The 27605-nt window shown below is 47.0% G+C and overlaps 1 protein-coding gene across 19 annotated transcripts in view; it reads right to left on the minus strand.

Moving 5' to 3' along the window:
* Positions 1-27605, minus strand: part of WWOX (WW domain containing oxidoreductase) — a 969209-nt gene that overhangs the window by 889066 nt on the left and 52538 nt on the right. For all 19 annotated transcript variants that reach the window (XR_014805385.1, XR_014805386.1, XM_021097054.2 and 16 more), the window contains one exon: positions 17471-17577. Coding sequence is in view for 17 of the 19 variants with exons in the window: in XM_021097054.2 (XP_020952713.2) it covers positions 17471-17577 (107 nt within the window). In the remaining 2 variants the exon portion in view is untranslated. The remainder of the gene's footprint in view (positions 1-17470; positions 17578-27605) is intronic.

Below are 27605 nucleotides of genomic sequence, written 5' to 3' on the forward strand. Positions count from 1 at the left end.
TTCTGAACCAAGCTGCTTTGCGAGTGGGCTTCTCCCCGCAGCCAACCGACTTCTCCACAACAGCGTGGGAAGCTTGCTGGCTGAGAATGCCCAAACCAGGACCTGTGATTTGTGAAGAAATGGGAGGCAGAGCTCCTGCCGTGGCACGGTGGGTTAAGAACCCAACTGTAGTGGCCTGGGTTGCTGCAGAGGTGCATGTTTGATCCTTGGCCCAGTACAGTGGGTTAGGGATCCAGCATTACCAGAGCTGCGCTGTAGGTTATAGCTGTGGCTGAGATTCGACTCCTGGCCCCAGGCACTTCCATATGCCACGGGGTGCAGCCGTTAAAAAAAAAAAAGAGAGAGAGACAGACACAACTGGGAGGCAATGTGCTTAAGCCACATTCCACAGACTATAAGCCCATCAGCCACAAGCTAGCACGTGGACGAAGAACTGGAGGCACTTCAGCAGCACCAGTGTGAAAATCAATTTAGTACACAGCTCAGTACTCCAGGATAATCATCTGGTTCCAAAAACAAACCAAGCTCTCCCTCCTCCTAGTGGTAGGATAGGGCCGCCCGGGTTATCAGCCCCAAGACTCGACTGTCAACCATGCTGTACCTCAGTCAGTCATTCAACAACTATTCACTCAATTCCTCCTACTGACCGGGCACTTGGCCACACACCGGGGAGAGGCCCCAAGGAACACAACGCGCAAGGCCTTTGTCCCCCTACAGCGTTTCCTCTCTTCTGCTCATTGGCTGTGTGAGCTTCGACAAGGTCCTAAACTTCTCTGTGCCTAGGATCACCTGAAAATAGGAGTCGTCACATCAGCTACCCTCACAGAGCTGTCATAAAAATGAACTGAATTAAGGCATTCAAAGTGTTTCACACCGGAACCAGCTCACAATGCCACCTACCACTACTTTATCATCATCATGGAAGGAAGAATGAGGATTAACCCATCTAAGTGAGCATGAAGTGTTAGGTGTTTATATTCCTCTTACAGGCAACTCCATGTTCTTAAAAAAAAAAAAAAAAAAAAAAAAACATTTCCTCACAATAGGCAAATGGGAAGTAAGACAGTTTGTCTCAAAAGCAGGTGTAACACTGGATGCATCAGTTACCTCTCTGGGCCTCAGTTCGCCCACCTGTTAAGCAGGCAGGTTAAACTGGATGATCTCAAAAAGCCCTGTCCAATCCCCAATGTTACTGTTTTTACAGCCGCAGTATAGCCAAAGGGGATCCTGTAATTCAAAGCTCTCCCTAAAAAGACAAACGACCCATTTCCTATCTGAATTTTCCATTATATCCTTCCCGTGTAAACTGGCTCATGTCTTTGCTGCATTCTCTGAAAAGTAATGGCTAAGAGTCTTGCCAAAGCCCATGGATCATATAGGACTAAAAGGAACTTTAGTTTTTTCATGTACACCTTAAAGAAATGTATAATTACTTCGGGCTTTTCTTTGAGGGCTCCCGAGACTGTCGGTGCTGGCAGGTCTGCAGGGTGCTCAACCTTGCCATACCACTCTGATCACCAACATCACTACCAGGCGCCTCTGCATCACCTCCAAAACTGCAAATGTGCCAAGCGCTGAAACTAAACACGTAACCAGCTCTCAGTTATCCACACTCCCAGACCAGACAAGCCGTGAACCATCCCAAACAGAAGGCACTCTCCCGTGACCCTGTAAAGCACGGTAGGGCTTCCGGGGGTACTGCCGCTGGAAGGGTCTGGCTCAGATCAAAAACACACCCCTGTTCCTCAAGAATACACATTATCCATAAGCAGGGCGGGCAGGGGTGTCTGGAAGGCTCCAGGCAGTGGGAGAAGTCACAAGAGAGGAAGAGTCTCTGAAATAAAAGCTTCGCAGGTGGCTTGACAACAAAGATCTGGAGTCGCAGTTACTTTGGCAACTGTCCAAGGAAGAGACGCTCTTGGACTGGAGGCTGGTCAGGTTCTTTTGGGAAGAAAAAGAGCAAGTCTGGTGCACAAACAACACATGTTGGAGAGGGTGTGGAGAAAGGGGAACCCTCCTCCACTGCTGGTGGGAATGTAAATCACTGCAACCACGATGGAAAACAGTACAGAGGTACCTAAGAAAACTACACATAGAACTACCATAAGACCCAGCACTCCCACTCTTGGGTATCTACCTAGACAAAACTTTCCTTGAAAAGGACACATGCATCCCTATGTTCAGTGCAGCACTATTCACAATAGCCAAGACATGGAAACAACCTAAATGTCCAATGACAGATGAATGGATTAAGAAGATGTGGTATACATACACAGTGGAATACTACTCAGCCATCAAAAAGAACAAAATAATGCCATTTGCAGCAACATGGATGGAACTAGAGACCCCCATACTGAGTGAACTAAGTCAGAAAGAGAAAGACAAATACCATATGATATCACTTATATGTGGAATCCAATATACAGCACAAATGAACCTTTCCACAGAAAAGAAACTCATGGACTTGGAGAACAGACTTGTGGTTGCCAGGGGGAGGGGGAGGGAGTGGGATGGACTGGGAATCTGGGGTTAATAGATGCAAACTCTTGCCTTTGGAGTGGACAAGCAATGAGATCATGCCGTACGGCAGAGGGAACTGTATCTAGTCACTTATATTGGAACATGATAAAGGATAATGTGAGACAAAGAATGGATATATGCATGGGTGACTGGGTCACTTTGCTATACAGTAGAAAATTAACAGAATACTATAAACTAGCTATAATGGAAAAAATAAAAATTTTTAAAAATAAAGCAAGTCTTTAAAGGAAAAATTCGGAGACAACCCAGAATTGCAGGGATGAAGGCAGGTTCGAGGCTCCAATGGGCCTCATGGGAAGCTGGCTCAGCCAGGCCCAGCCCGTCACGGGTGGCCTGGCCCGGGTGCTGGAGTAACTGCACCTGGGAGGCTTGCTCAGATGTCACAGTTCCTCTCCTGGGTGACACCTATTCTCCTGTATGATCAGTAAGCAGCCCTCCCGGGACCCTCAGCATTGTCTGGTTGACCCGTACACCGTCCCCCTACACCTGAGCGAGAGCTGCAGCCAGCAAACACGATTCCCTGCTTTCACAGTGTTTCTAAGAGTGAGGAAGGCGTTTCCCCACGGTCTGTTAAAGGTCCTCAGAGCACGAGGTACTGGAAGGAATGATTATCTCTATCCTCTGGGACTCACTTGACAGATGTAAAAGTTTTCCCTGAATGTGAGAAGCAAGTATATCCAGCACTCTTCCCAGCCTTTCCCCTCCGAGCTACCACTTTAACCACCGGTGACCCAGGGCATGGCTGACGGTCTCTCGGGGTCTCTGCACTCCCTCTGGTTCGGCCTGAACATATGTCTTTCTGCATCACTGTGTGTGGACAGCATCACTCCCGCTGGGAGGCCTGCATGGCTGCCAGGAGCTGGAGAAGGAAGCCCATTCTCCCTGAAGAATGGAATCCAAGGACTTGAATGATCTGGCTTCAAAGGGCAGCTTCCGGCCTCCAGCACCCACGCCAGTGCATCCCAACCTGAGCATTCACCGTTCCCAGGATGTGCTTTCCTGGCCTTCGGGGCTGCATATGCCGCCTGCCAATACTGCCTTCTTCAAGGAACCTGCTTCAAAGCACGTGGGCAAAGCCTCGTTCCTGAGTCCTAAGACCACCACTCTTCCCACACTTGCGGGGTCCAAGCAGGGGCTACCGTCTGAGGGGTATCACCTCACGTGTACCGTCCTCGAGGACCATGACAATGGTCTAAACTATCTTATTATCACCCACTACACACAACACGAGGGAAATGTGTAATAAATATTTGCACAATTTTTTAAAGTCTCAAAACCTCAGGGCTAGGTGGCGAAAAAAGCTGTGAGAACACTTGATTTTTGTAGGCAGAAGTAAAAATATGTACCTGCCCTTTTAATTTAAAAAAAAAAAAAAATCAATAGGGAGTTCCCATGGTGGCACAATAGAAACGAAGCCTACTAGTAACCACGAGGTTGTGGGTTTGATCCCTGGCCTTGCTCAGTGGGTTGAAGAGCCAGCACTGCTTTGAAAGCTGTGGTGTAGGTCGGCAAACACTGCTCAGATCCTGCATTGCTGTGGCTGTGGCGTAGGCTGGCAGCTGTAGCTCCGATTCGATCCGAAGCCTGGGAACTTCCATATGTCAGGAGTGAGGTCTTAAAAATAAATTTTTTTTAAAAATCAACAGCATGAGAACAAGAAAGCGGTACCTCACCATCTCCTGGACGGGCAGATCGCTGGGCTCCACCTCCAGAAATCCTTATCCGACAGCTCTGAGGTGGGGCCCAAGAATTTGCATTTCTAACATGTTCTCAGGTGATGCTGACAGTGTGGGTCAGGGCCCACGCTTTGAATGGCACCGTGTAAATTTCTGCCCCGTTGGATAAAAGGATTAATCAATGAAACACTATTCTGATCATCACAGATGTGCCCTATCCTTTGCTGCCTTAAAGACAGCACCCTCAGCCCCCCCCTTTCCATTTCTGTCTGTATATTCCTTACAATTTGATGTAGATTTTAAGCATCCTGTAATTCATCAACCAATTCTCTCCTGGCTACACATTCCAAGTAATTAAAGTTCAGTAATAACTTATTCTTTCTGCTCCAGCACCTGCATTTCATTTGTTTATTTTTCCCAGAGTCATAAATCTGAAGGGCTGTCAAAGTGCCATAATATTAGTGCAATAATCAAAGTTAATTAGTCCCTCTCAATAAACAACAATAAAGCCATTACAAAGACGCCTGGAAGTTTCTCCCAGCTACCCAGTTTACTGATCACATTGTGGCTGGAACAATTTAAACCTGGGAACGGCCAGGGAAACGAGGGCAGGGCTCTTCGGTCACTTACAGGGAGACTGCGCACTGTGCTCACACTGATGCGTTACCTCCAGGGAAGGCACAGTCAGTCTGGGCTTTACACCTGGCACCTGCAGACAGGTTCTCCCCAGCTGCCAAGCCTCACCACATGCATCCCCAACTCCAGCACAGAAGAGGGACAGAGGCTGGAAGGAAATGAGAGGGGCCAGCCTCGCTGCCAACGCTTAGTAATCTGAGGTCTTCAATATAACTTTGAATTTACTCCTTAGGGAATCTGAGAGATGGGAGGGCTAGCTGGGTTCTCATGAGAAGGCAGCCCAGCGGAACTCAGGGAGCAGAACCAGGGCCAGTGGGAAGCAGGCACCTGGAGGAAGATTCTGCCTTCAGTGTAAGCGAGAACTTTCCAATGAATAGGCAAGTAGAAATGCGATGGGCTGCCTTGGGACGGAGGCACTTACCCACCCCTGGAAGCCTTTAAACCAAAGCCAGGTGAGCTCAGTTCAAGGACGCTGTGTAAGCGGGCTGCAAGTCGGGCGGAGGTCGCACAAGGAGATCTGGGTGGCGGATGTCACCCCAAGAACTTAACAGTCCTTGCACTTAGGAGTTCCCGTTTTGGCTCGGCGGTAAGGAACCCAACTAGTATCCATGAGGACTCGGCCTGGATCCTTGACCTCACTCAGTCGGTTAAGGATCCGGCGTTGCCATGAGCTGTAGTGTAGGTTGCAGATTCAGCTCAAATCTGGTGTGGCTGTGGCTGTGGCACAGGCTGGCAGCCACAGCCCTGATTCAACCCCTAGCCTGAGACCTTCCATATGCTGCTGGTGTGGCCCTAAAAAGCAAAAAAAAAAAGCGTCCTTACACTCCTTACACTTAGAGGCACTCACTGGGTGAGTCCTCACGTCTTGACCTTTGAACTCACTGTGCAGTTGCTCTCAGAGACACTTCTCCCCCGAGGCCACGACCCCTGTTCTCCGTTACCCACTGCTCTGCAACAACTTTCCCCAGGGTGCAGGGGCTAAAAACAGTAGCAGTTCATTTATCATAGAGCTTCTCTAGGTCAGGAGTTTGAATGGTTCTAACCCGAGATCTCTGACGAGGTCTCTGCAGGCTTGACGAGGTCAGAGACCCAAGAGGACCTCCTCGAGGGGCTGGGGACCTGGGTGAGCCTCTCCACAGAGATGCTTGAGCACCCTCCCGGCATGGCCGCTGGCTGCCCCCAGAGTCAGGGATCCGGGACAGCAAGCAAGGAGGCCACCAGCCTTTCAGGACCCGTCGGGAAGCCTCTGGCCGTCATTTCCCCACCTTCTATTCCGGAGGGGCGTCACTAAGCCCCGCCCACACTCATGGGGCGGAGTCAGGCCCACCTCTGAAAGGGAGGCCTGCCTAAAGCAGTGTGCACCGACCGTAAAGCTCCGTAGCCACTTTCTCCAGGCACACGTCAGCCCCCAGAGTCGGTTCTGCCAGCTCCACTTCTCTCCACACTAGCTCCAGCCTCTGTCAACTCCAGCCAGCTCCGAACCCGGATGTGGACACCGGGGACACGGACAGCCACCTCCCGCCCCTCGCCTCAGCGCAGGTCAGCATCACCTGACACACTGCTGGGCAGATGAAGAGAGGCCTGGCTCTTTCCTAGGACTCTGATCATTTATTTGAAAGAGAGAGAGAGCAAGCGATAAGAGGAAACACATTTTCTAGCAAGATTTCTGAGGGCAGTTATCTAATTCAGGGATCCGTGTTGAACAAGTTTGCCTCTCCTGATACAACCATTTTTTCCTGCGCCTTTGTTTTGTGCCAGGTTCTGGACAAGAGAGTATGTGCATTACTTCGGTTCATCCTGATGAACCCTGAGAGCCAGTATTAGCGCCGTTCTCATTCTGCAGGCAAATAAATCAACAACATAACGGAATACGCCCATGGGTACCCACTGAGCACGTGCTTGAACCAGGACTCAATTCCAGGTCCGTGTGACTCCAGAGCGGGGGTGCCCTCTACTCCAGGCTGCCTCCCTAGAAATTAAAACTTACCCTATTTTATTTTTTCTACTTTTTTGTCTTTTTGGAGCCACACGCATGGCATATGGAAGTTCCCAGGCTAGGGGTCGAATCAGAGCTGTAGCTACTGGCCTACACCACAGCAAGGCCAGATCAGAGCCCCGAGTCTGAGACCTACACCACAGCTCAGGGCAACACTGGATCCTTAACCCACAGAGCGAGGCCAGGGATCAAACCTGCCCTCATGGATACTAGTCAGATGTGCTTCCACGGAACCACGACGGGAACTCCAAAACTTACTCTATTTTAAAGACATGCTCAACATAACCTACCATGGTGTGTGCTGCCCCGTTCAGAGACCAGCTGCCTCGCTTACAGACAGCCACTTGTCCTCGCACAGAAGGTTTTATGGGTACAAGGACTGCTTTTCCTCTCAGTTTAATCTAACACCTGCTTTGTCCAAGCCTCTCTGTAAACGCCCCACAGTAAAGAGGTAAAGTGGTCTCAAGCGTACTTTTTTCTGCTTAAATAATGGTGCCTAAATAGAGGCCAGAAGCAGACTTTCAGCCACTGGCTGAACACCGTCTAAAGATGAAATCCATCTCTTCAAACCATGTCAAAATCGCTTAACAAGAACTCGGGGGGGCCCCCATGGTAACGAAAGGATGCAGCTGCGCTGGGCTTCACATGATTGGGCGTGTCTTGCAGCTCTCCGTCTGCGCCAGACTTTCACTCTTCAAAACTCTGCAGTAAATCTCGGCCCTTGTTAGGCAAAGGTTTTAATGGATTTAAAATTTGAAATATTCAAGACTGAGTGAAACACACACACACAAAAGGAAGACATGGAGACGGTGATCCAAGACAACGAGTAACACACAAGACTAAGGCGATGCAAAATTCTCTGAACGAGAAATGAAATGGAAAACTTAGAGGAGCACCCATCACAAGTTTTAGGCATTCTGGAGACAGAGAAAACTCAGAATATTTTAGCAGCCGATGATGTCTAGGAGAAGGATGAATAATTTATTTTCTGATAAAGAATCTTTCCGGAGCCTATGACAAGAAAGGTCAAAGAGGCATCTTCAGTGCAACAGTAAATACACTACATTCCACTTGAAAAGGGACCTGGGAGCAACACCTCTTGGGGCAGTGAGGTTCCTCAGCTCTGTTGGGGTACAACACTGCCCAGGACGCCCCTTCCCAGGGACCCACAGGGCCCCTCACGTCACGGACAGAGAAACACGCCAGCCTCTAGGATGACACGCCTTGGCTTAGTCCTTGAAAAAGACAGGCCAGTCCTCTGAAACAACACGCACCCCTAATTTTGGACCGAGTAACAAGATGGCTTCACGGTCAGGAGCTACGGCCTCAATCTGGGGTCTACCCATAGGTCCCAGCTGCGTGAGGCGAGGCAAAGCCCTTCCCCCTTCCAGCCTCCAATGCCTCAGCTGCAAGATGGGTTTAACACTTAGCATCAGTATTTCACTGCTGGGAGTTCCCATTGTAGCACGGGGGGAAACGCATCCAACTGGTATCCATGAGGAAGCGGGTTCGATCCCTGGCCTTGCTCAGATGTGTTAAGGATCCAGCGTTGCTGTGAGCTGTGGTATAGGTCGCAGATGTGGCTCGGATCCTGCATTGCTGTGTGGCTGTGGTGTAGGCCAGCAAGTACAGCTCCAATTTGAACCGTAGCCTGGGAATTTCCATATGCTGCGGGTGCCCTAGAAAGACCAAAAAAAATATATATATATTTTACTGCTAAACGCTAAGCAGAGTGCCCAGTACAGAGACAGCCATGACTTTCCAACCACACCTGCAGCTGATGGTGATCACAGGCCATCATGTAAATAAAAACCTCCCAAGGGAGAACTCTAGACTTCTTTATGCATGTGTGTGTGGGGCGGGGGGGGAGATGTGCTCGCTTGTTGATTAAAGCAAGTGGTTTATATAGTTCTTGCTGGTTCGCAGACTTGTTTATACACCATGCTTTATTTATTGCAAGTCCAATACTATCCATAAAAACAATTTTTAAAGCAAAGAAATGAGGAACAAATCCAGCAACTGACGTAGGATGAACTTTTCCCAACAATCTATAACTATTAATAATATTAATAGTTTTTATATTTTTGTTTAGCTAAAGATCATTCAAAACAACGGGGATGGGCCTTACACTCTGGGATGTGGTGAATAAATAACAATCGTCTTTTCCAAGTCAAGGCACCAGCTTAGACAGGCGTCAGGCTTGTAAATTACCCAGCCCATGTGCTGCCTGCCTCCCCCCAACACTCACATATCACATAGCAAAAGGCACCGCACCTAAGGACTTCGATCGGTTACGGCAAATTACGGGATTTAAGCTTTTATTATCAAAGGAGAATGGGAGAAATTGCCACAAACACCAAAGCCACTCATGATCATAAAGTCACCGAGTGGACGGAGGGAGCCAAAAAGTAGATGGATTTCTCCAGCGGCTCTTAAAAGTGCAAGCCATTTATTACTCAGCATCCGAGCCCATCACTCCTCAACATCATGTCATGAAAACGGGGTGTCGGTGTCTATTAAAACACAGCCAAGTGCCAAACCCAGGTGCCTAATACAATGGCTGGTACCAAGTAGTCCTTATCTGAAAATAACAGGGAAATCACTATTTCTGATGCTTATCAATGAGGCTGCAAAATGACATCCTACTGTCAGCGTTCCATTCGCCTTCGCTCACACTAGACAGATAGACCTGGTGTCGGCTCTATTGAAAACTGGAATAATTACAACACTTCACTCTCTCCAGCATCAGACTGTGGGGCTACAATCAGCCGAGCATGCGCTCTCTCCCTAACACATGCATATTCCATTAGCTCTGACTAATAAATCTCTTCTCTTACCCCTCATCTCTCTGCTTTCTCAATAACCATTTTGATATAAACCATTGCTTGCTGTTCCTGATGACTGATCCCTTAATCATCTTTCCTAAATATATGCAAAGTGTATTTCTTCGTAAATACAAAAGAAAAAGCAATCACATAAATAATTAAGATGGCTTTTCAAATGACAGTTGAGTGCTAATATGAGCTCCACTGGAAAATACTAATCAAGAAACTAAACACACATCTATTAAAACGTAGGAGTCCAGACATATGAAGACAGAAAAAGAATTCATTGCAACTCCATCTGAATCATGCTGATAAACATCCTCCCCCTACCGCTCCCCTTTCAGCCACTTGGAGAGGTTAAGAAAAGCAAGGATCACTTTGCATTTCCATGTAGAAATAAGAAATTATTATCATCATTAATAGCAGCAGCTAACATTTAATTGAACACAATGCATCCTCAGCAATGTGTTAAATACACGTACAGTCAATGCCTTCATACCCACAGGAACCTCTATCTCCTGGGACAGATGTGAGTATGTGGATTTTACAGGTGGAAAGAATGAAGCTTTAGAGAAGAAATTTGCCCAAGGTCTTAGAGTGTCATCTGCTTCTAATCTTCACCAGTAGAATGTGGCACATACAGGAGCAGCAGTTATCAACTGGAGATGGCCTGTCTTCCCAAAAGACACGGGCCCTGGAAGGATCTTGAAGACCACCCAGCCTGCCCGCTCCAGACCTGGAAACCCTGGACAGAGACACCCAGGAAAAGGCAAGAGCAGATGAGCCAGATCCCTGCTACCTCTCCTACCGTGCCATTTATCCCACCCAGTCTCTAGGCAGACTTCAAGTCTAGGCCAAATAAAAAGACAAGGCAGGAAAGTCTGGGCTCAAAACATTTCTTGGGGACCAAACCTTCTCACCAAACTCAACATGCTCGGGTAACTCCTCCCCTCTGATGGGGGGATGGAACCAAGCTGCACCCTGGGGAGTCAGAAGTCGGGGGAGGCCATCAGCCCCTGTCGCCACACCAGCCCAGCCCGCCCACCTCACGGATTGTCTCAGTCGCCGGTGGATGCTCAAGGCCCAGAAGATTCCCCAGTGGGCAGCCTCCACAGGCGAGCTCCCCGACACCGCCTGTGTCACTCTTGACATGAAAAGCACTACGGGGAAGGGCCTGGCACAAGTGAGACAGGCCGGGCTCTCAGGAGAACCCCTCCCCTCTAACTCCCTTCTGCACCAGCCACGGCCCTGTCCCTTTCCTCCTGCACACGAGTGGCAGGGAGCTGGGTGACTTCGGGCCCAGCTGCTCCAGCTCTCATCAACCCCCTTCCTCCCTACAAGCAGAAGTTCGGGATCTAAAGTTTTAGAAACCTGAGATTTAGAAACTCTAATAAAGTGAGAGTCGGAGGAAGGGGGAGCCCCATGGGCAAGAGCTCTTCATCGGGACGTTTAGTAAATGCATTCCCATAGCTCATCAGTGCCCCTCGGAGGTCCGCACATCGTGGGGTGGAGTGTGGGGCATGCCGCAGCCCCATAAATACAGAGCAACAAAACTCCACTCTGCTAAGTACCTGGTGAGGAAAGGAACAAAAACCCCCAGCACTGCAGGGATCCAGATACACCTGTCAGCATCCCAGAGAACCCACGCGGAGTCTGTATAGACGGTGTGCTGAGTACAAGAGAATCTGCTCCATCCTGAGAACAGGAAGATAAAACTTCCTGCTCAGCCTGATATTTGGGGTCCCTGAAATACCCAGGAGAAAATGAGGTAAGGGACACTGGTCAGTAATCCTCTCCAGGCCATGAAGAGGCAGACCTCACACGGGGCATGCTCAACAACTCGGGCAGGGACCCCGTGTCCAGAGACACGAAGCTTAACTATCACAGGCGGCCCCACGGGCCTCCCCACCCTGCCTCCTTTTTTAATTATGCTAAATGGATCGGCCTTTTAAGAGGGGAGTTCACTTCTGCTCCGTCCATGTTATCCAATTTTAATTGTTTTCAATGCTTCTCTTATTTCTAACTCTGGAGCATCTCAAACTTCTCGGCAGGAGGGCACTTCCCCATGAAGCAATTAGTGGGAGTAGGAATTATACTTAAGGTCCTAACATGACTCCATATGGACTGTGTTTCTATTTAGGTTGTGTTTTGTGAAATAGCTGCATCTCCCCCAGAAGCGGCTTGAGAAGTCTATCAAGGACATCTTGAATGAAAAGGGATTGCTTAGGACCAAAAATAAGGGAAATCAGAGTAGCCTCCTCTGAAATTAATCACTCCAATAGCATCGACCAATTTTTAAAGCAAAGCCTGAAAGGTAACGAACACGCACGAGGGCTGTTGTGGTAGAAAAGCCAGCCCATCAGGTGTAGACAGACTCTGGGGTTGGAGACCAGATGGACACACCAGGAGCCTACCCTTCTGTGCTGGCCAGCCGTGTGGCTCTGGCTGAGACCCTTCACTCTCTGAGCACTCCATGCACACCCCCGTAAAACGGAGAAGACGAGGCGTCTGCATCCTCCGAAGTACGGGATACACAAGGCCCTGCGCAGACACAGAGCATGACAAGGACGCAATAAAGGGTGGCTGTCAGATGCCCGGGAGAGGGTGTGAGTAAGGTCCTGCGGGCGCCGAGGCGGATCTGAGTGTTCCAGGACTCAGCAACTTGGGAATGTGCGGGCAAGGAGGGGAGAGAAGACCTAGCAGAGAAGGGGTGGGAAGGGAGCTGAGGGTCCACTCCCGGGGCCGGAGGGAGGTCGGCCACTGAGCCTTGGCACGTGTGAGCCGACACTGAGCCACACGCCCCAGGACTTCAGAGTGAGCCTGTGCTGCAACAGAGCCTCTGGGTCACTGGGAGAACCCCCGTGTGCTGGTATGTCACGGAACCTTCCAGGCTCTGACAGCGATGTGGTGTACCCTGGTAAAACGGGGGCATACTCGGGCTGGTGGGTATCAAGGAACACGGGCATCGATGGAACTGACCTTGGGCAACACCAGCAGGAGGTGTCAAATCCCTGCACAGACACCCGCTGGGGAAGGGCCTGGAGGACACCAACCAGCACAGACTGAGGGTGGGGACCTGGGCTCCACGCAGCTTCTCACGCACTCTGCGCTCCGGTAACGGCGCATCGGCGAGAAACAGCCATGCCGGCCCCGGCCCTGGGCGCTAAGTCAGAGCTGCCACCACCAGGATCGAGGGGAGCGAGGAACGCGGCACAGCCGGGTTGGAAGAGCACGAGCCAACAGACCAGAGACGATGGAAGGGGTGAGCTGACGTAGACGGTTAGGGCTCCACGGGAGCGCTGCTTCGGGCCTCCTTCCCATTTCCTCTGCTCAGGTCCCCGACGCTGAGCGCTCTGGGGCGTTCCTCCTTCGGGAGGCGCTGACGGGTCAGCCTCGAGTTAGGCTACAGGAGAAGGAACTTCACCACGAGATGGTCTGTCTCTGGAAACGGACCTACGGGGACCCGTGATGGCTCAGATGTCAAGAAGGAAAAACTAAATGGTGGGTCTCCGAGATCATCCTTTCCCATCTTTGCCGTTCGAGATGAGGAAACAGAACCACCCAAAGGACTAAGAGACTTTACCAAGTGGCTGAGGGAAGATCCAGGGGTCTCTGCCTCGTACATCAGCAACAGTTAAATGGGATAAATCCAGAGGAATCTGTTCTCAGGAAAAAGCAAGCCAACTTGTAAAATCCATCGGTAACTGGGTTTGTAAGAGAAAATGTCCCAATAAAATGTAGAAAGGAGAGACCCCAGCCATGATGACTAAGCAAAGTCTAGCCAACTGCCCCAACCAGTCCTCCCCCATGCCTCTGCTTCCGCATCTACTACCTTGCCTGACGTCACTCCAGTCCAACTAGCCAAGCTTGGACCTGGAAGACGTAGCCCATAAAAGCCTTGTGAAACCCTTCTTCCAGGCTCAGACTCTGGAGAGCGATCTCCTCTGAGCCCGCCGGCGTAATAAAACTGAGTTCTCCAACTCTCCGAGTGCTCGCTTGGTTTCTCGCCCACTGCAGCCGCAAAGCTGCCGGAGCTGGTAGCTACAGCCATGGGGCTGTCGCCAGAGCTGATACGCTGCAGCGCAGGGCTGCTGGGTATCTGCCGTAACAGATTTCGGCATTATCTTCCAAGACTGGCTTGAACGTTAGTACACACTGTCCAGTATGGCTCTCACGGTGTTAAGGCCACTGGAACTCGGCTTTTCTAGTCTAAAAATTCTAAATGGGCAAAATTTTCTGAGTTTGACACTCTGCTGCTAGACCTCAGATGCTGTTCTACACTCATAGTGGGGAGAGGCTTACGCATAGCTTACGCGCTAACAACTGGAAACTGCTACCCCAACTTTAAATCCACCTGCCCGCAGACTCAGAGTCCCCTGAGGTTCTGCCCTACGGGGTACTCACAAAAGTCGCATCAAGAACAATCACCGCAGCAGAACCTGAAAAGCCAATTTCAGATGAAAACGAGAGAGAGACTGAACTTGAAGAACGCTCCACTTTGAACAGCAGAACAATGACAACCACCTAAGTGTCCATCAACAAGAAAGACGGGTTAAATACATTGTCGCAAGACATGTTTCTTTGAAAACTCCATCTTGTCCTTCTTCACTTTATCCCATCTTCCTGCTTGGAAAAGCAGTCACAGTGCTGGTAAACGACTTAAGCTTAAGAACAAAGACCTAAAGGCCTTCAGTGACTTAAGCTTAAGAACTGTTAGGTGCCTAGAGGTCAGAGTAAGAGCTTAACCTTTTACCACCTAAGCAGCTTTTTAAATAGTAAAAGAACTTACATAATAGTAAACAAACCCTGTATCATCCACCCATAGCCACTCCTCACTTGATCTCATCTAAAGAGCACAATAAAAGCAGTGTGGTTTCTTGAGGCATTAGAGCATAAGCATGTGACAGAGTATCAAACTAGAGCTAAAAGCCATGAGTTGCTAAAAGCAGTCCACATATGCCCTGTTAAGACAAGAGTGCTTGTCATCAAAAACAATGTTAAGTGTCCATCAGGAGATGAATGGATAAAGATCATGGGACACACACACACGCACAGAATACTCCTGGGCCATAAAAAGAATGACCTTTTGCCATGTGCCAGTAACACAGATGGCTTTGGAGGACATTATGCTCAGTGAAATAAGTCAGAGAAAGATAAACACTATATGACACCACTTACGTGGGAATATAAAAACTACAACAAACTAGTGACTAGAACCTAACAGAAGCACTCTCACGGAGAGAACGAGCAGTTACCAGAGGGGAGGGGGAGGCGTGCGGGGGTGGGGCAGCGGGGGGTACAAACTAGCGGGTGTGAGATGGGCTCCAGCATATAGTGTACAACACAGGGAATACGACTACTATTTTGTAATAACTATAAATGGAAAGTAACCTTTAAAAATTGTATAAAAATAAAAAATTAAAAAGAAAAAAGACTACAGTAATAGGTGGAAAAATCAAATTACATAACATTGCGCAGTTGTGTCTGCTAGTATATAATACAACTATTTTCTTGAAGAATACACAAGAAATGGATAAATGATATACATTTTCCAAGAAAAGTATTGGGGGGGCACTTTTCGTTTCATAACTTCCCATTCTGTTTGAACATTCAAATATGCATGTATTATCATTTGTCTTTTTTTTTTTTTTTTTTTGGATTTTAGGGCCACACCTGCAGCATATGGAGACTCCCAGGCTAGCGGTTGAATCCAATCTGTACCCGCCGGCCTACACCACAGCCACACAGGATCCAAGCTGTGTCTCTGACCTACACCACAGCTCACGCCAACACCAGATCCTTAACCCACGGAGCAAGGCCTGGGATCGACCTGTGCCCTCATGGATACTAGTCAGGTTCGGTAACTGCTGAGCCACGACGGGAACTCCAACCGTGTACTTTCTGATACCACTTTCCATTATTTCACACTTACACTGGTGTTTCTTTGGGTCCATCCATCTTCCACCTTCAGCTGAAGCTCCACAAAGACAGTGGCGACAGCTGTTTTTCCTTAACACTAAGAGGCCTGGTACCTTGAAAACGTGGCAACGAATCAACACAGCCCGTGTGTAACACCAAAGCACAGTGATCACGTTTTTTAAAAAAAAATCTTAATGGAGTATTACTTGGCCATAAAAAATGAAATAATGCCATTTGCAGCAATATGGCTGGACCTAGAGATTATCATACTAGGTGAAATACAAGGGAGAAAGACAAATATTATAGGATATCACTTATTTAATAAAAATGATACAAAAGAACTTAGTTATAGAACAGAAGAAAACTCACAGATTTTGAAATCTCAGGGTAACCCAAGTGGAAACTGTGGTGGGAAGGAATAAATTAGGGGTGCAGGGTAAACATATACACACTACTGTAGATAAAATAGATATGTAACAAGGACCTACTGCATAGCACAGGGCATTCTACTCAATATTCTGTAATAACCTGCATGGGGAAAAGAATGGATATATACGTGTGTGTATATATATATATATATAACTGATTCACTCTGCTATACACCTGAAACTAATACAACCCTGTAAGTCAACTATACTCCAATAAAATTTTTTAAAAATAATTTTTCTAATTTGAAAATGTAAAAAAGCCATGACCTTGCATCGCTCTGGCTCAAACCCTCTCATGTCTTCCTCACCAATGACTGCGAGCCCCTCGGCAACACCCCTGCCGTCCGCTGGCTTCCAGCCATGCTCGCATACCCTGCTGCCCCCTGAACCGTCCAGGCACGGTCCTGCCTCCTCTGCACAAGGGCAGAGAGTACTTCCTCAGCTATCTGCACAGTTTACCACTTTACTTCATTCAGGTCTTGGATGAAATGTCGCCACTTTTTGTTTGATTGTTTTGCTTTTTAGGGCCACATCCGTGGCACATGGGGGTTCCCAGGCTCGGGGTCCAATCAGAGCTACAGCTGCTGGCCTCCACCACAGCTACAGCAATGCAGGATCTGAGCCGTGTCTGTGACCCACACCACAGCTCATGGCTGGATCCTTAACGCACTAAGCAAGGCCAGGGATCGAACCCGCAACCTTAGGGTTCCTAGTAAGATTCACGTCCGCTGTGCCACAAAGGGAACTCCTTCAACCTTCTTTTTTTTTTTTTTTTTTTTTAGTCTCACCAATTTAGAGGGGTCTCTGTTGACCACCCCGTCTGAAATAGGCCACATTGTCAACACCTGGTCCCTCAGTCTGCTTTACTGTCCTGCCCTGCATTTCGAACAACTTGACACTACGTTCAATATTGAATGTAATTATCCCTTCATGGTCTGTTTCTCCTACCTAGAAGCCCAGGAGGGCACATACTCTGTGTTACTTGGTGCTGTGCCCTTAAACCCAAGAGCACTGAAGGCCCTCAACAAACGTTTGTGCACAGACTCATCAGCACCAAGCTCTGCTCAGAGAGAGGAAAGCAAAAAGGAAAAACCACAGTCAGGGGTAAAGCCTGCTCTTTTGTCATCTTAAAAACCATGAGCATAACAACCTCTCAGTTGCACTCATGGGCGTTAACCACATTTTATTTTTCTTAATAAATGAGCTAAGTGAGTAAACGGTTTCAAACCTCTGACTAATGAAGCAGAGGACACTGACAACGAACTATAAACGGGCTTGCTTGTCCTTTCATTCATAAAATAAACAAAGTGAATATGACCTTAAAAACAAAGAAAACATTATTCCGAGAGCAATAAACTTTACGCACTCTAGAAACCTCCATGTGTTGATCCCAGTATGTGCATTTGAAAATTAAAAACAAAAACAAAAACTAGTCAAGTGCTCACTTACCCATTCTCCTAAAATGCGCGACACAGCTTCGTTGGCTCTCGTCATATTCCTACAGGCCAGGATCACGTGTGCTCCATGGAGGGCAAAAGAGTTGGCGGTCTCAAACCCTACAGTGACAAGGAAAGTCGACATCAGAAACACAACTGCAAAGCCGGCCTTTATCAAGCACCATACACATTACCCCAGTGGTTCTCAACCAGACACAGTTACCCCCAGCAGATATTTGCAAACAGCTAGAGAGAGTGTCAGTGGCTGCAGCTGCGGTTAGCCTGCTACTGATACCTAGAGGGTCAAGGCCAGGAGTGCTGCAAAATATCCTACAATGCTGAGGACAGACCCCACAGCAAAGAATCATTGCACTCAAGTGTCAACAGGAGAAATTAACACAACATTGCAAATCAACTATACTTGAGTATAATTAAAAAAAAAAAAAATGTCAACAGTGTTGAGGTTGAGAAAACCTGCCCCAGGAACACACACAGGTCAGAGGTGAAGGCCAAGCCACAGAAGGAAGAGCTCACTGCACAGCCAGCCGTTTAACCATTGCTTAATAACAACCAGATCCTGTGCTAAATATAAAGAATAAGAATAGATAAAGACAAAGACTTGGCCCTCAAAGCATTTACAGTCTAATAAAAGAAAACAAATCTGGAAACTAAAACTAACAAACAACATCTGTTAAGGTCCAGACAATGTGCCCTGTGCTGTTTTAAATGTTTCCAGAACTTCTGCTCCCAGCAACACAATGGCAACTAGGTTGTCTGGACAAACCCTCCCACTGGAACAATTTGAAAAGGTGCACGACGACGACAGCAACACACACACACACACACACACACACACCGCTTTGAAGGAATCAAAGGGACACCACAATCGAGAATTCTGGGGGCCAACATCTGGAAAAGTTAAAAGGCCAAAAGGTAGGGGCTCGTATCTGGTGCTACCATACCCAATAAAAATATCCTTCAAAAATAAAAGTGAACCCAATTTTTAAATAAACAAAAGCTGAGGAAATATATCAGAAGCAGATCTACACTAAAAGAAATACTGAAGGATGTTCTCTGGAAAGGAGGAAAATGGCCCTAGACAGAAATCTGGAGATGCAGGAAGTAATGGATCAACATAAAGGCTAAATATATGGGAAAAGAATCTAAATAATAATACAAATATTTTAAGAATTTGAGAATACCCAGTGAGAATTACTATATTGATAATAATGACACATAACCTAGGGATTAAAGTAGTCTAAGACCCGAACTGTCCAGTTAATAATCAAGTACAAATTTACCTAAGACGTTAATAAGACAAATACATAGGCTGCAATCTCAATTACTGCTAAGAGAATACAAATTTAACATGTAAATAGAAAAGGGAAGTAGAATAAAAAGTAAACAAAAAAGGAGAGAAAAAGGAATGTAAAATAAATTAGATACAAAGTCCATAATAAAGTAGTACATTTAACCCCAACTATACCTGTGATTACATTAAAGATAAATGGACTAAAAACTATAATCAAAAAACGAAGACTATAAGACTGGATACAACATATAACATGCTCCTTGCAAAAGTGTGTTTGCGGGAGTTCCCGATGTGGAGCAGCAGAAAAGAATCTGAGTAGGAACCATGAGGTTGCAGGTTCAATCCCTGGCCCCACTCAGTGGGTTAAGGATCCAGCATTGCCCTGAGCTATGGTGTAGGTCGCTGAAGCAGCTCCGATCTGGCATTACTGTGAGCTGTGGTGTAAGCCAGTGGCTACAGCTCCAATTAGACCCCTAACCTGGGGACCTCCATGTGCCACAGAAGTAACTCTGAAAATACAAAAAAAAAAAAAAAGTGTTTCTTATGTTTTATATCCTTAAACACAAAGATAAAAATTTTTTAAATGAGAAAACATATACCATATAAAGATGAACCAAAAGAAGTATTAATAAGAGAAAAAAACGGAATATTTTGTAATGCTATATTCGAATCCACCAAGACGAAATAACTGTACACACACACACCAAAAGTTGGCAGAATTAAGAGGAGAGATAGGCAAATTCATAAACAGAATGGAAGATTTTAACAAATCAGTAACATAAAATAAGTTGATAAGCAGGAAGTAACAGAAGATCTGAACTGGAAATAATTCAATATGCTAAACACTAAACACAATAGCAGAATGTACATTCAAATACTTACAGGATATTTACCAAAAATGAACATGCGCTGGGCCAAAAATCTCAACAAGTTTCAAAAGATTACAATTGTAAAGCCTGCTCTTTCATTACAACAGAATAAAATAAGAAATCAATTCAAAATTCTGGCTAATTCCCACATCTGCAAACAAAGCAACATGTTTTTAAATAAGAAATAGTGACTCAAAAAATTACAATCAAAATTAGAAAATATTTTAAACTGAATGACAACAAAAATTCTATCTATCAAAACTTAGGGAACATAGCTAAAGTCGTGGGTAAAGGACAACCTATAGCCCTAAGTACACATATTAGAACAGAAAATGAGATCAGCATTAAGGTAGAAATTTTTTTTCTTTTTTTTTTTTTTGTCTTTTTGTCTTTTCTTGGGCCGCTCCTGCAGCATATGGAGATTCCCAGGCTAGGGGTTGAATCAGAGCTGAAGCCACCAGCCTACACCAGAGCCACAGCAACGAGGGATCCGAGCCACATCTGCGACTTACACCACAGCTCACAGCAATGCCGGATCCTTAACCCACTGAGCAAGGCCAGGGATCAAACCTGCAACCTCATGAGTAGCAGGACATCAATACATATCCTACAAACCCTAAAAAGATCTTAAAAGGATAAGGGCAAAAAAAGACAAATTCCCAGGAAGACATTACTTAAAAACTGTTGCAAGGAGAGAGAAAAAACCTGAACAATTCTCCGTGTTTAAAGAAAATTCTCAAAATTCTGTGTCTATTTTGTCTATTTCGGTCAGTAAACTCTACCGAACATTTAAGAAACTAAAAACACCATCTTCCATGAACTCTTCCACATATTAGAAAAAGAAAAACTCAACCACTGGATAAGGCCTGAACTCCTTAGTCATCAGGGAAATGCAAGTTAAAGATACAATGAGATAATACGACACCGCTACTACTTCCATGACTAAAATATTTTAGAAATTAAATAAATAAATAAATAAAGACCACACAAAATGCTGGCAAGGAAGCAGAGCAACTAGAGCTCTTACACACTCCAGGTTTCAAAGAGAGAGGAGGAGGGAAAGGAAGGAGAGGGGAGGAGTTGAACTCCAGAGCCTGAACACCCCACCACTGCTCTCAAGTGTGAAATATGGTATCTCGCGAGCTGTGTGGACGATCACACAGAGTCCACTGCCACACCAACGTAACCAGGTCTGCCAGAGGAGGCAGCAATGCAATTCAGCGCAAGCTCCGTCAAATGACCGCAGATGGGTTCCAAGATAACGTGAGCACGTATGAAGAACGGGAGCGCCACTGTCTGACTGAGATTGCCATGGGAAAGGGTCAAGCCAAGGTCATTCATCATATCTCTTCCACATATTCTAACCTTCTTGGAGGCCAGTCTACACACAGAAACGAGTTCTCAAGGAAAACCAGCACGGCAGAACAAACAACTCAGACTCAGGAGCTTGACACATTTGCGTTGACCTGCGGATCCTAGCTCTAGGTAATTTATCAGCCATCAGACCCAAGTCTGTGCCTTTCATCAGAAGCTCGGTTCCCTTTTCATCAAACGGGGCGTAAACAGTCAACATACCCCACGACCTACTACAACCATAGAAGGTGGGCAACAAATGCTACTTCCCAATTCCTTCCAAAACCCACTTTGGTGCCAAGTCCTTTGCCTTCTCTCTGATTTGTATGAACTAGCAAATATAGTACAGCCATTATGACTGAAAAATTACCACTCTCTCCTCAACCTGCTTCTAACAGCAACCCACAAGCTAACCGGCTTTAACACCAACCAGAATTTAAAGGAATTAGCTACAAGAGCTACCATTCCATTTGTCTGAGTACTGGCTCTAGAACACACTTCAACTCTATTGTTTATGCCAAGTTCTATACCCCACGATACTCACCGTTATCTAATAATAACCTCCTGCAGTTGAATCTGAGGTTAAAATAACACACACACACACACACACAAAGTTGCAAATCTGAGATACTGCCCATCTAAATCTGTTTGTCTCCTCTTTGGTGTATGGCGCTAAAAGATGCTTAAAGCCCCATCTATGAGACCAAAAACAACCAATAATTTGAAATTGACTCATTTTGATCCACGATGCCAATTTCATCCCTTATTACCAACGAGCAAAAAGTACCCACATCAGGGAGTTCCCTGGCGGCCTAGTAGTTAAATATTTGGTCTTGTCACTGCGTGGCTCGGGTTCCATCCCTGGCCAGGGAACTTCCTCGTGCTTCAGGAGCAGTGCAAAAAAACCCCAAAACAAAATGGAACAAAAAGGTACCCTGATCATTTCAGGGAAGAGAGACAAGGAAAACACCAGCTTTTGTAGCCCAGCTGTTTCAAAACTGGATGGGAGCAGGCATGGGACAAAATCTTGCTGACTGACGTGCTACATCAATCAGACTAATGAAATGCTGACAGCCATATGGAAGCAGCATGAAGTGGCCAAAAACGACTTCACTTGCAATCTCAGAGCTTTTCACACCCAGATCTTGTTGCAAATGATGGACTCTGGGCCCCTGTGAAGTTTCCAGGTCAGAGCCATCATCAGAAATATTTTTCATCACATTTTCATCCAAGAGTATAAAAAAATTACATGGGGAGGGTGGAGAGATGGTGTTTGCCAGGCCTCATCATTCATTAGCAACTGCATTTTTAATGGGTTGAGGAAGCAACAATCTAACACAGGTCCAGGCAGGGCCCGGGGCTTTATTTATTTGATTTACCAGGATCACCGTCTACGCCTTAGAACCTGCGCCTTTGTTCATCTCTGTCTCCCACGGGACTAATCCCCAGTAGGATGCACTAACTACCTGCCAAAGGAATGAACGCTTCCTTAAAGGTGGCTAAGGGCTACAATTCTGGATCATTTTAAAACAATCCCAGTTGTTTCCAACATACCAATGGCCCTTTAACTTCCTTGTAAACAATGAGTGAATGTTAAAACCGCACAAAGAAACCACCTGCTGCAGTTCTGAATGTCACTGCCTAGAAATCTGAGCGGGGAAGCATGCCCTTGTTCTACCAACATTTCTTTTTCCAAACCAACCTGTTAAGTCGTGCTATCTCACCTGACCAAACAACCTACGGCAAAGAACTTTGTATTCCCCCAAAGAGCACAGCTGCAGGCGCACCACTGAAGCCTTCTCTCTCCGTTAGCTAATTCCTGACCACAGTCTGTCCCAGTGTCATGGAAAATTACTGTCCGAGTCTTACACCTCTCTTCCTCTATCCAGGCCGTGTGTTTCGCATTGCTCGTCTACTTTTAAAAAAGCTGCAGGAGACAACTCCATCTTCTCATCCTGCACAACTGCCTTTGCAGCAAAAACCAAGCACAGATATTTCACAAGACAATGGTTTAACAGGAAGGACAATAACGCTTTTATAGTAAACTGTCTCTCTAGAGTGTAGAGTTTTATAAAATTAAAAAAAAAAAAGTTTAATAATGCTACCTACTGCTCAAGTCCAGGAAAAGCCCATGAGGACAGCATCCCTCACTCCCGCGGTACCTCGGCTGATGACCACTTTAATTAGCTAAATGTAGTAGTGCTAAGCCAATTCTGCACAGCGCCAAAGTTTGCGCAAAATAATGAAGGCAATGGTTTACTAGATTTAATAACCTGATTCATCTTATAAAAAATTAACTTTATGACAACGTTGAAATTGAACCAGCTTAACTGCATGGAGGTGGCAAGAGTGCGTCCAGAGGAATATTTAAAGCTAATAATATAAAGAAAATAAAGGAAGACATTTTAAAAACAATGGGCAGCATCAGTTTTCCAGCACTTGTTGGGTCTGATCCAACCGGGGCAATTAAGTGACCACAGAAGTTGACTAGTTCCCTGGCTTGGGTTTCAAGCTTTGCACACAAACATGAGAATAACAGAAAAGGGAAAACATACCAAAAAAAAAAAAATCAAAAGCCTACTTATCTTACACCAGCTTTCACTGTGACTACAACTGAGGTTACAAACTGGTGATCATAGGGTAAAGCAAACCCATAGATTTGGGTCCTCTGGTTCACGTTTGGCCTTCCTTCCTCCCTTTTTCTCTGTCCATTGTGCCCTCTGCTCAATCCTGCTCACTCTTCCTTCCTAATACAAATTACTCACCAGTGCTTTAAAAATCAGGGAGTTTTTTTTCTTCCTCTTTAGGGCCACACTTGCGCCACATGGACGTTCCCAGGCTGGAGGGGTGAGCTGGAGCTACAGCTGCCAGCCTACACCACAGCCACAGCAACACTGGATCCAAGCCACATCTGTGACCTATGCTGCAGCCTGCGGTACCACAGGATCCTTAACCCACTAGTGAGGACAGGGATCAAACCCAGATCCTCCTGGAGACTATGTAGGATTCTTAACCCGTTGAGCCACAACAGCAACTCCAAAACTGGGGCAATTACATCCTAAGGTAGGTGTCCAACTTCTCTAGAAAAGCTTACGATCAGACCATACCAGGCCCCAATTTCACTTGGTGACAAGCAGGCAGGCCAAGAGGCCAATGAAGGCTGGACACAGGGTTTAGGCTCCCTGGTGCCCACAGTCAGCACCTGCGATGCTGACATCACCTGCCAGGCCACTGTAGGCACTGGAAGCTCAGATGCACATCTTCTGGGGAAGACCCTGCCAGAAACAAGGGCCCAAGCCTGACCACCGAAATGCTCCCATTCAGAATCCTCAGGTCGGAGTTCCCATCGTGGTGCAGTGGTTAACGAATCCGACTAGGAACCATGAGGTTGCGGGTTCGATCCCTGGCCTTGCTCAGTGGGTTAACGATCTGGCGTTTCTGTGAGCTGTGGTGTAGGTCGCAGATGCGGCTCAGATCCTGCGTTGCTGTGGCTCTGGCGTAGGCTGGCGGCTGCAGCTCCAATTTGACCCCTAGCCTGGGAACCTCTATATGCCGCGGGAGCGGCACAAGAAATGACAAAAAGACAAAAAAAAAAGAATCCTCAGGTCAGAGCTCCTGGATCTCAAAGAATGCTTCACAATGACCTGCTTGACCGTTTCTTTAAGGCTTGCAAATCCCACCCTGTCAAGCATGAGAAGGTGGGGATGCTGGCTACACCTAGAAGGCCTGGCAATAGCACTCAGCTTTGCAAAGGGAAATGCAATGGTAATGAGGCAGGGATTTGCAGGAATTTGGATATATGGGGTACCAGTCCCTTTTCCCTTCCTGCTCTGCATCTCTCAATTGTTACTGAGTGAGTGGTCACAGGAATTCTGGACTGAAAATCGCATTGGGACCAAAGGACATAAAAATGAGCCAGTCAGGAGTTCCCGTCGTGGCGCAGTGGTTAACGAATCCGACTAGGAACCATGAGGTTGCGGGTTCGGTCCCTGCCCTTGCTCAGTGGGTTAACGGTCCGGCGTTGCCGTGAGCTGTGGTGTAGGTTGCAGACGCGGCTCGGATCCTGCGTTGCTGTGGCTCTGGTGTAGGCCGGTGGCTGCAGCTCCGATTCAGCCCCTAGCCTGGGAACCTCCATATGCCGCGGGAGCAGCCCAAGAAATAGCAAAAAAAGACCAAAAAAAAAAAAAAAAGAATGAGCCAGTCAAGCAAAAAAGAGAATGGGTGTGTGGCCAAACAAGATCAAAGACTGGCAAGAATTTAGGCAACAGTAACACGGTGAATTCTGATTACTGTTGCTGTTATTGCTGTAACGACGACATGGAACTTGTTTAAGATCCCTCGAGCCATCATGCAGAGGATGGACCAGCCGAAGATACTGAAGCCCTGTAACCAGCCAGGAGGGAGGACATCCTTCTTACGCCACATAACTAAGGGGAAAACCAGAAAACCACTGGGAAGCAAAAAATCTACGGAGCCAGAATGTAAGTTTGAGGCAATATCCAAGGTCTCCGAAAACGTCTCCAGGCATGGGTGAGGTCCAAGACTGGTTTACCCAGTCAGGGAATAAAGGGAGGAGGGAGTCTGGACCAGGCGGTGGAGGGAGTGGAGCAGCAGTCACACCCAGTGAGGCTCACAGGTAGGCTGGATGGATAGGGATGGCGTCACAGACTCCCAGACACAGAAAAGAGTAGGGTGGAGACCCAGGCCCCATAGACAGTGACGGAGCTCCTGCAGAAGGTGGTGCTGAGAACAACGCCACTTCTTTCTCCACCGCCTAGCAACGTTCCTTCTGGTCTGAGTTTTTTAATTTTCTCCATATTGGGGATTTAACTTGGGCAGTGTCCCCATTTACTGTAAATTATGGTTTTAATTATCATTTTTATTAAGATGCCCAAAGGAGCTGGGGCTTACAACACCAGTAATTTCTAATGGGTTGTTATTATTAATGTATAATTGTGAAGCACGGGAGACAAATGTTACTTGTAACTGTGCACAGTTAAAAGGCCACAGAGACGGTGATTCGTCCCCTCTGCAACCCCCACCCCCGCCCCCGCCGCCCCCAGTCCACAGCACTAAAGCGATCTGCAGGAACCAGTCAACAAGTTGCAGAAGCTTCCAGCACAAGGCAGCTCCCTCCCTGGAGATCTACCACCACGTACAGAGCAAGAAGATGAGCCGCACGTCTTTCATCCTGAAGGTTTGGGGACAATGTTTGTGTTAATAAATCACTAGCTTGAAGGAAGCAAGCAAGTTTCTCCTACATCCTCCTCTAAGTACAAGGACCATACTTTCCAAATGGATCTGCTTGACGTAAACGAAGTTTATGATGCGACACTGACAAGATCCTAAAATCTAACTCTCCCAGGGCACTTCATAGGCTCTTCGAGGATATGGAGTTGCTACAACTCTAAGGTCAATACCACAAATGCAGTGAACAGAGAAGCGCGAGTTAGAAATTATGCTTGCTCAACACTAACCGCAGCTTCCAACTCTTAAGAAATAACAAAACTGGAGTTCCTGTCGTGGCGCAGTGGTTAACGAATCCCACTAGGAACCATGAGGTTGCGGGTTCGGTCCCTGCCCTTGCTCAGTGGGTTGAAGACCCGGCGTTGCCGTGAACTGTAGTGTAGGTTGCAGATGCGGCTCGGATCCCGCGTTGCTGTGGCTCTGGCGTAGGCCAGTGGCTATGGCTCTGATTAGACCCCTAGCCTGGGAACCTCCATAGGCCTCAGGAGCAGTCCAAGAAACGGCAAAAAAAAAAAAAAAAAAAAAAAAAATGACCAAAAAAAAAAAAATGACAAAACTACACAGATCTCTCTGGAAGAAGACACAGCCAGCCCTGCCTTTCAACAGAAGCATTGGACACAGCTCCATGCACGTTTCACATAGAGGCTCCTCTGTGCACCTTGTAGCAGGGCCAAGATAGAAGCATTCACCAAAGAACAAGGCCAGTGCAAGAGATGAGAACAGAGAAGCGAGAAAGGGCTGGCTCACTTGGAAAACTTTTTGAAACACGGGCAGGCTGCGTGTGCGTGTGCCTTGGGCAGTATGACGCAGACGACATCCTGTTTTGTGAAACTGGATTATAAATTCCAAGCCACTGCCCGGGATCTCAAGAAGCCAGACTGACTGACCCCAGGCTGCCCCTGAGCGGGCTAAGCATGTTCTCGCCTGACCTGCCACTAACAGTCCAGATTCCAGTGTGTTAGGAATCGCAGTGAGAAAGGGCCCCAAAGACGAGACTGAACATCTAAGGCGGCCCAACGAAGGGCGTTCTAAAAGGGCAACTAAACCGAGCAGCACCCGTGCTGCTGAGGGTGTGGGGGAAACTGGCAACCTCACAGCTTAACAGGGCAGGTGAACCGGGGAATGGAATGTGAAATGGCTCGACTTCTTTGCATCTGTGGGGGGCAAGTGGACGGTATCTGGCTGTTCATGGACATGCCCTTTCACCCAGTTATTCCATTTCTGGAAATGCATCCATTTACTTGCCACATGAGCCAAACTGTGAGAGGAACACTCAATCGGCACAGCCACAAACCTGAAATCCACCTCGATGTCCATCTATTGGGTTAAAAAAGTATGTGTCACACACAAAAAAGAATGAGCTGAAA

The sequence above is a fragment of the Sus scrofa genome, chromosome 6 (genome assembly GCF_054392235.1).
Source record: "Sus scrofa isolate SSC_HxYL_T2T_F1_AM1 chromosome 6, Sscrofa_HxYL_maternal_Yorkshire_Landrace_v2.0, whole genome shotgun sequence".
NCBI lineage: Eukaryota > Metazoa > Chordata > Mammalia > Artiodactyla > Suidae > Sus > Sus scrofa.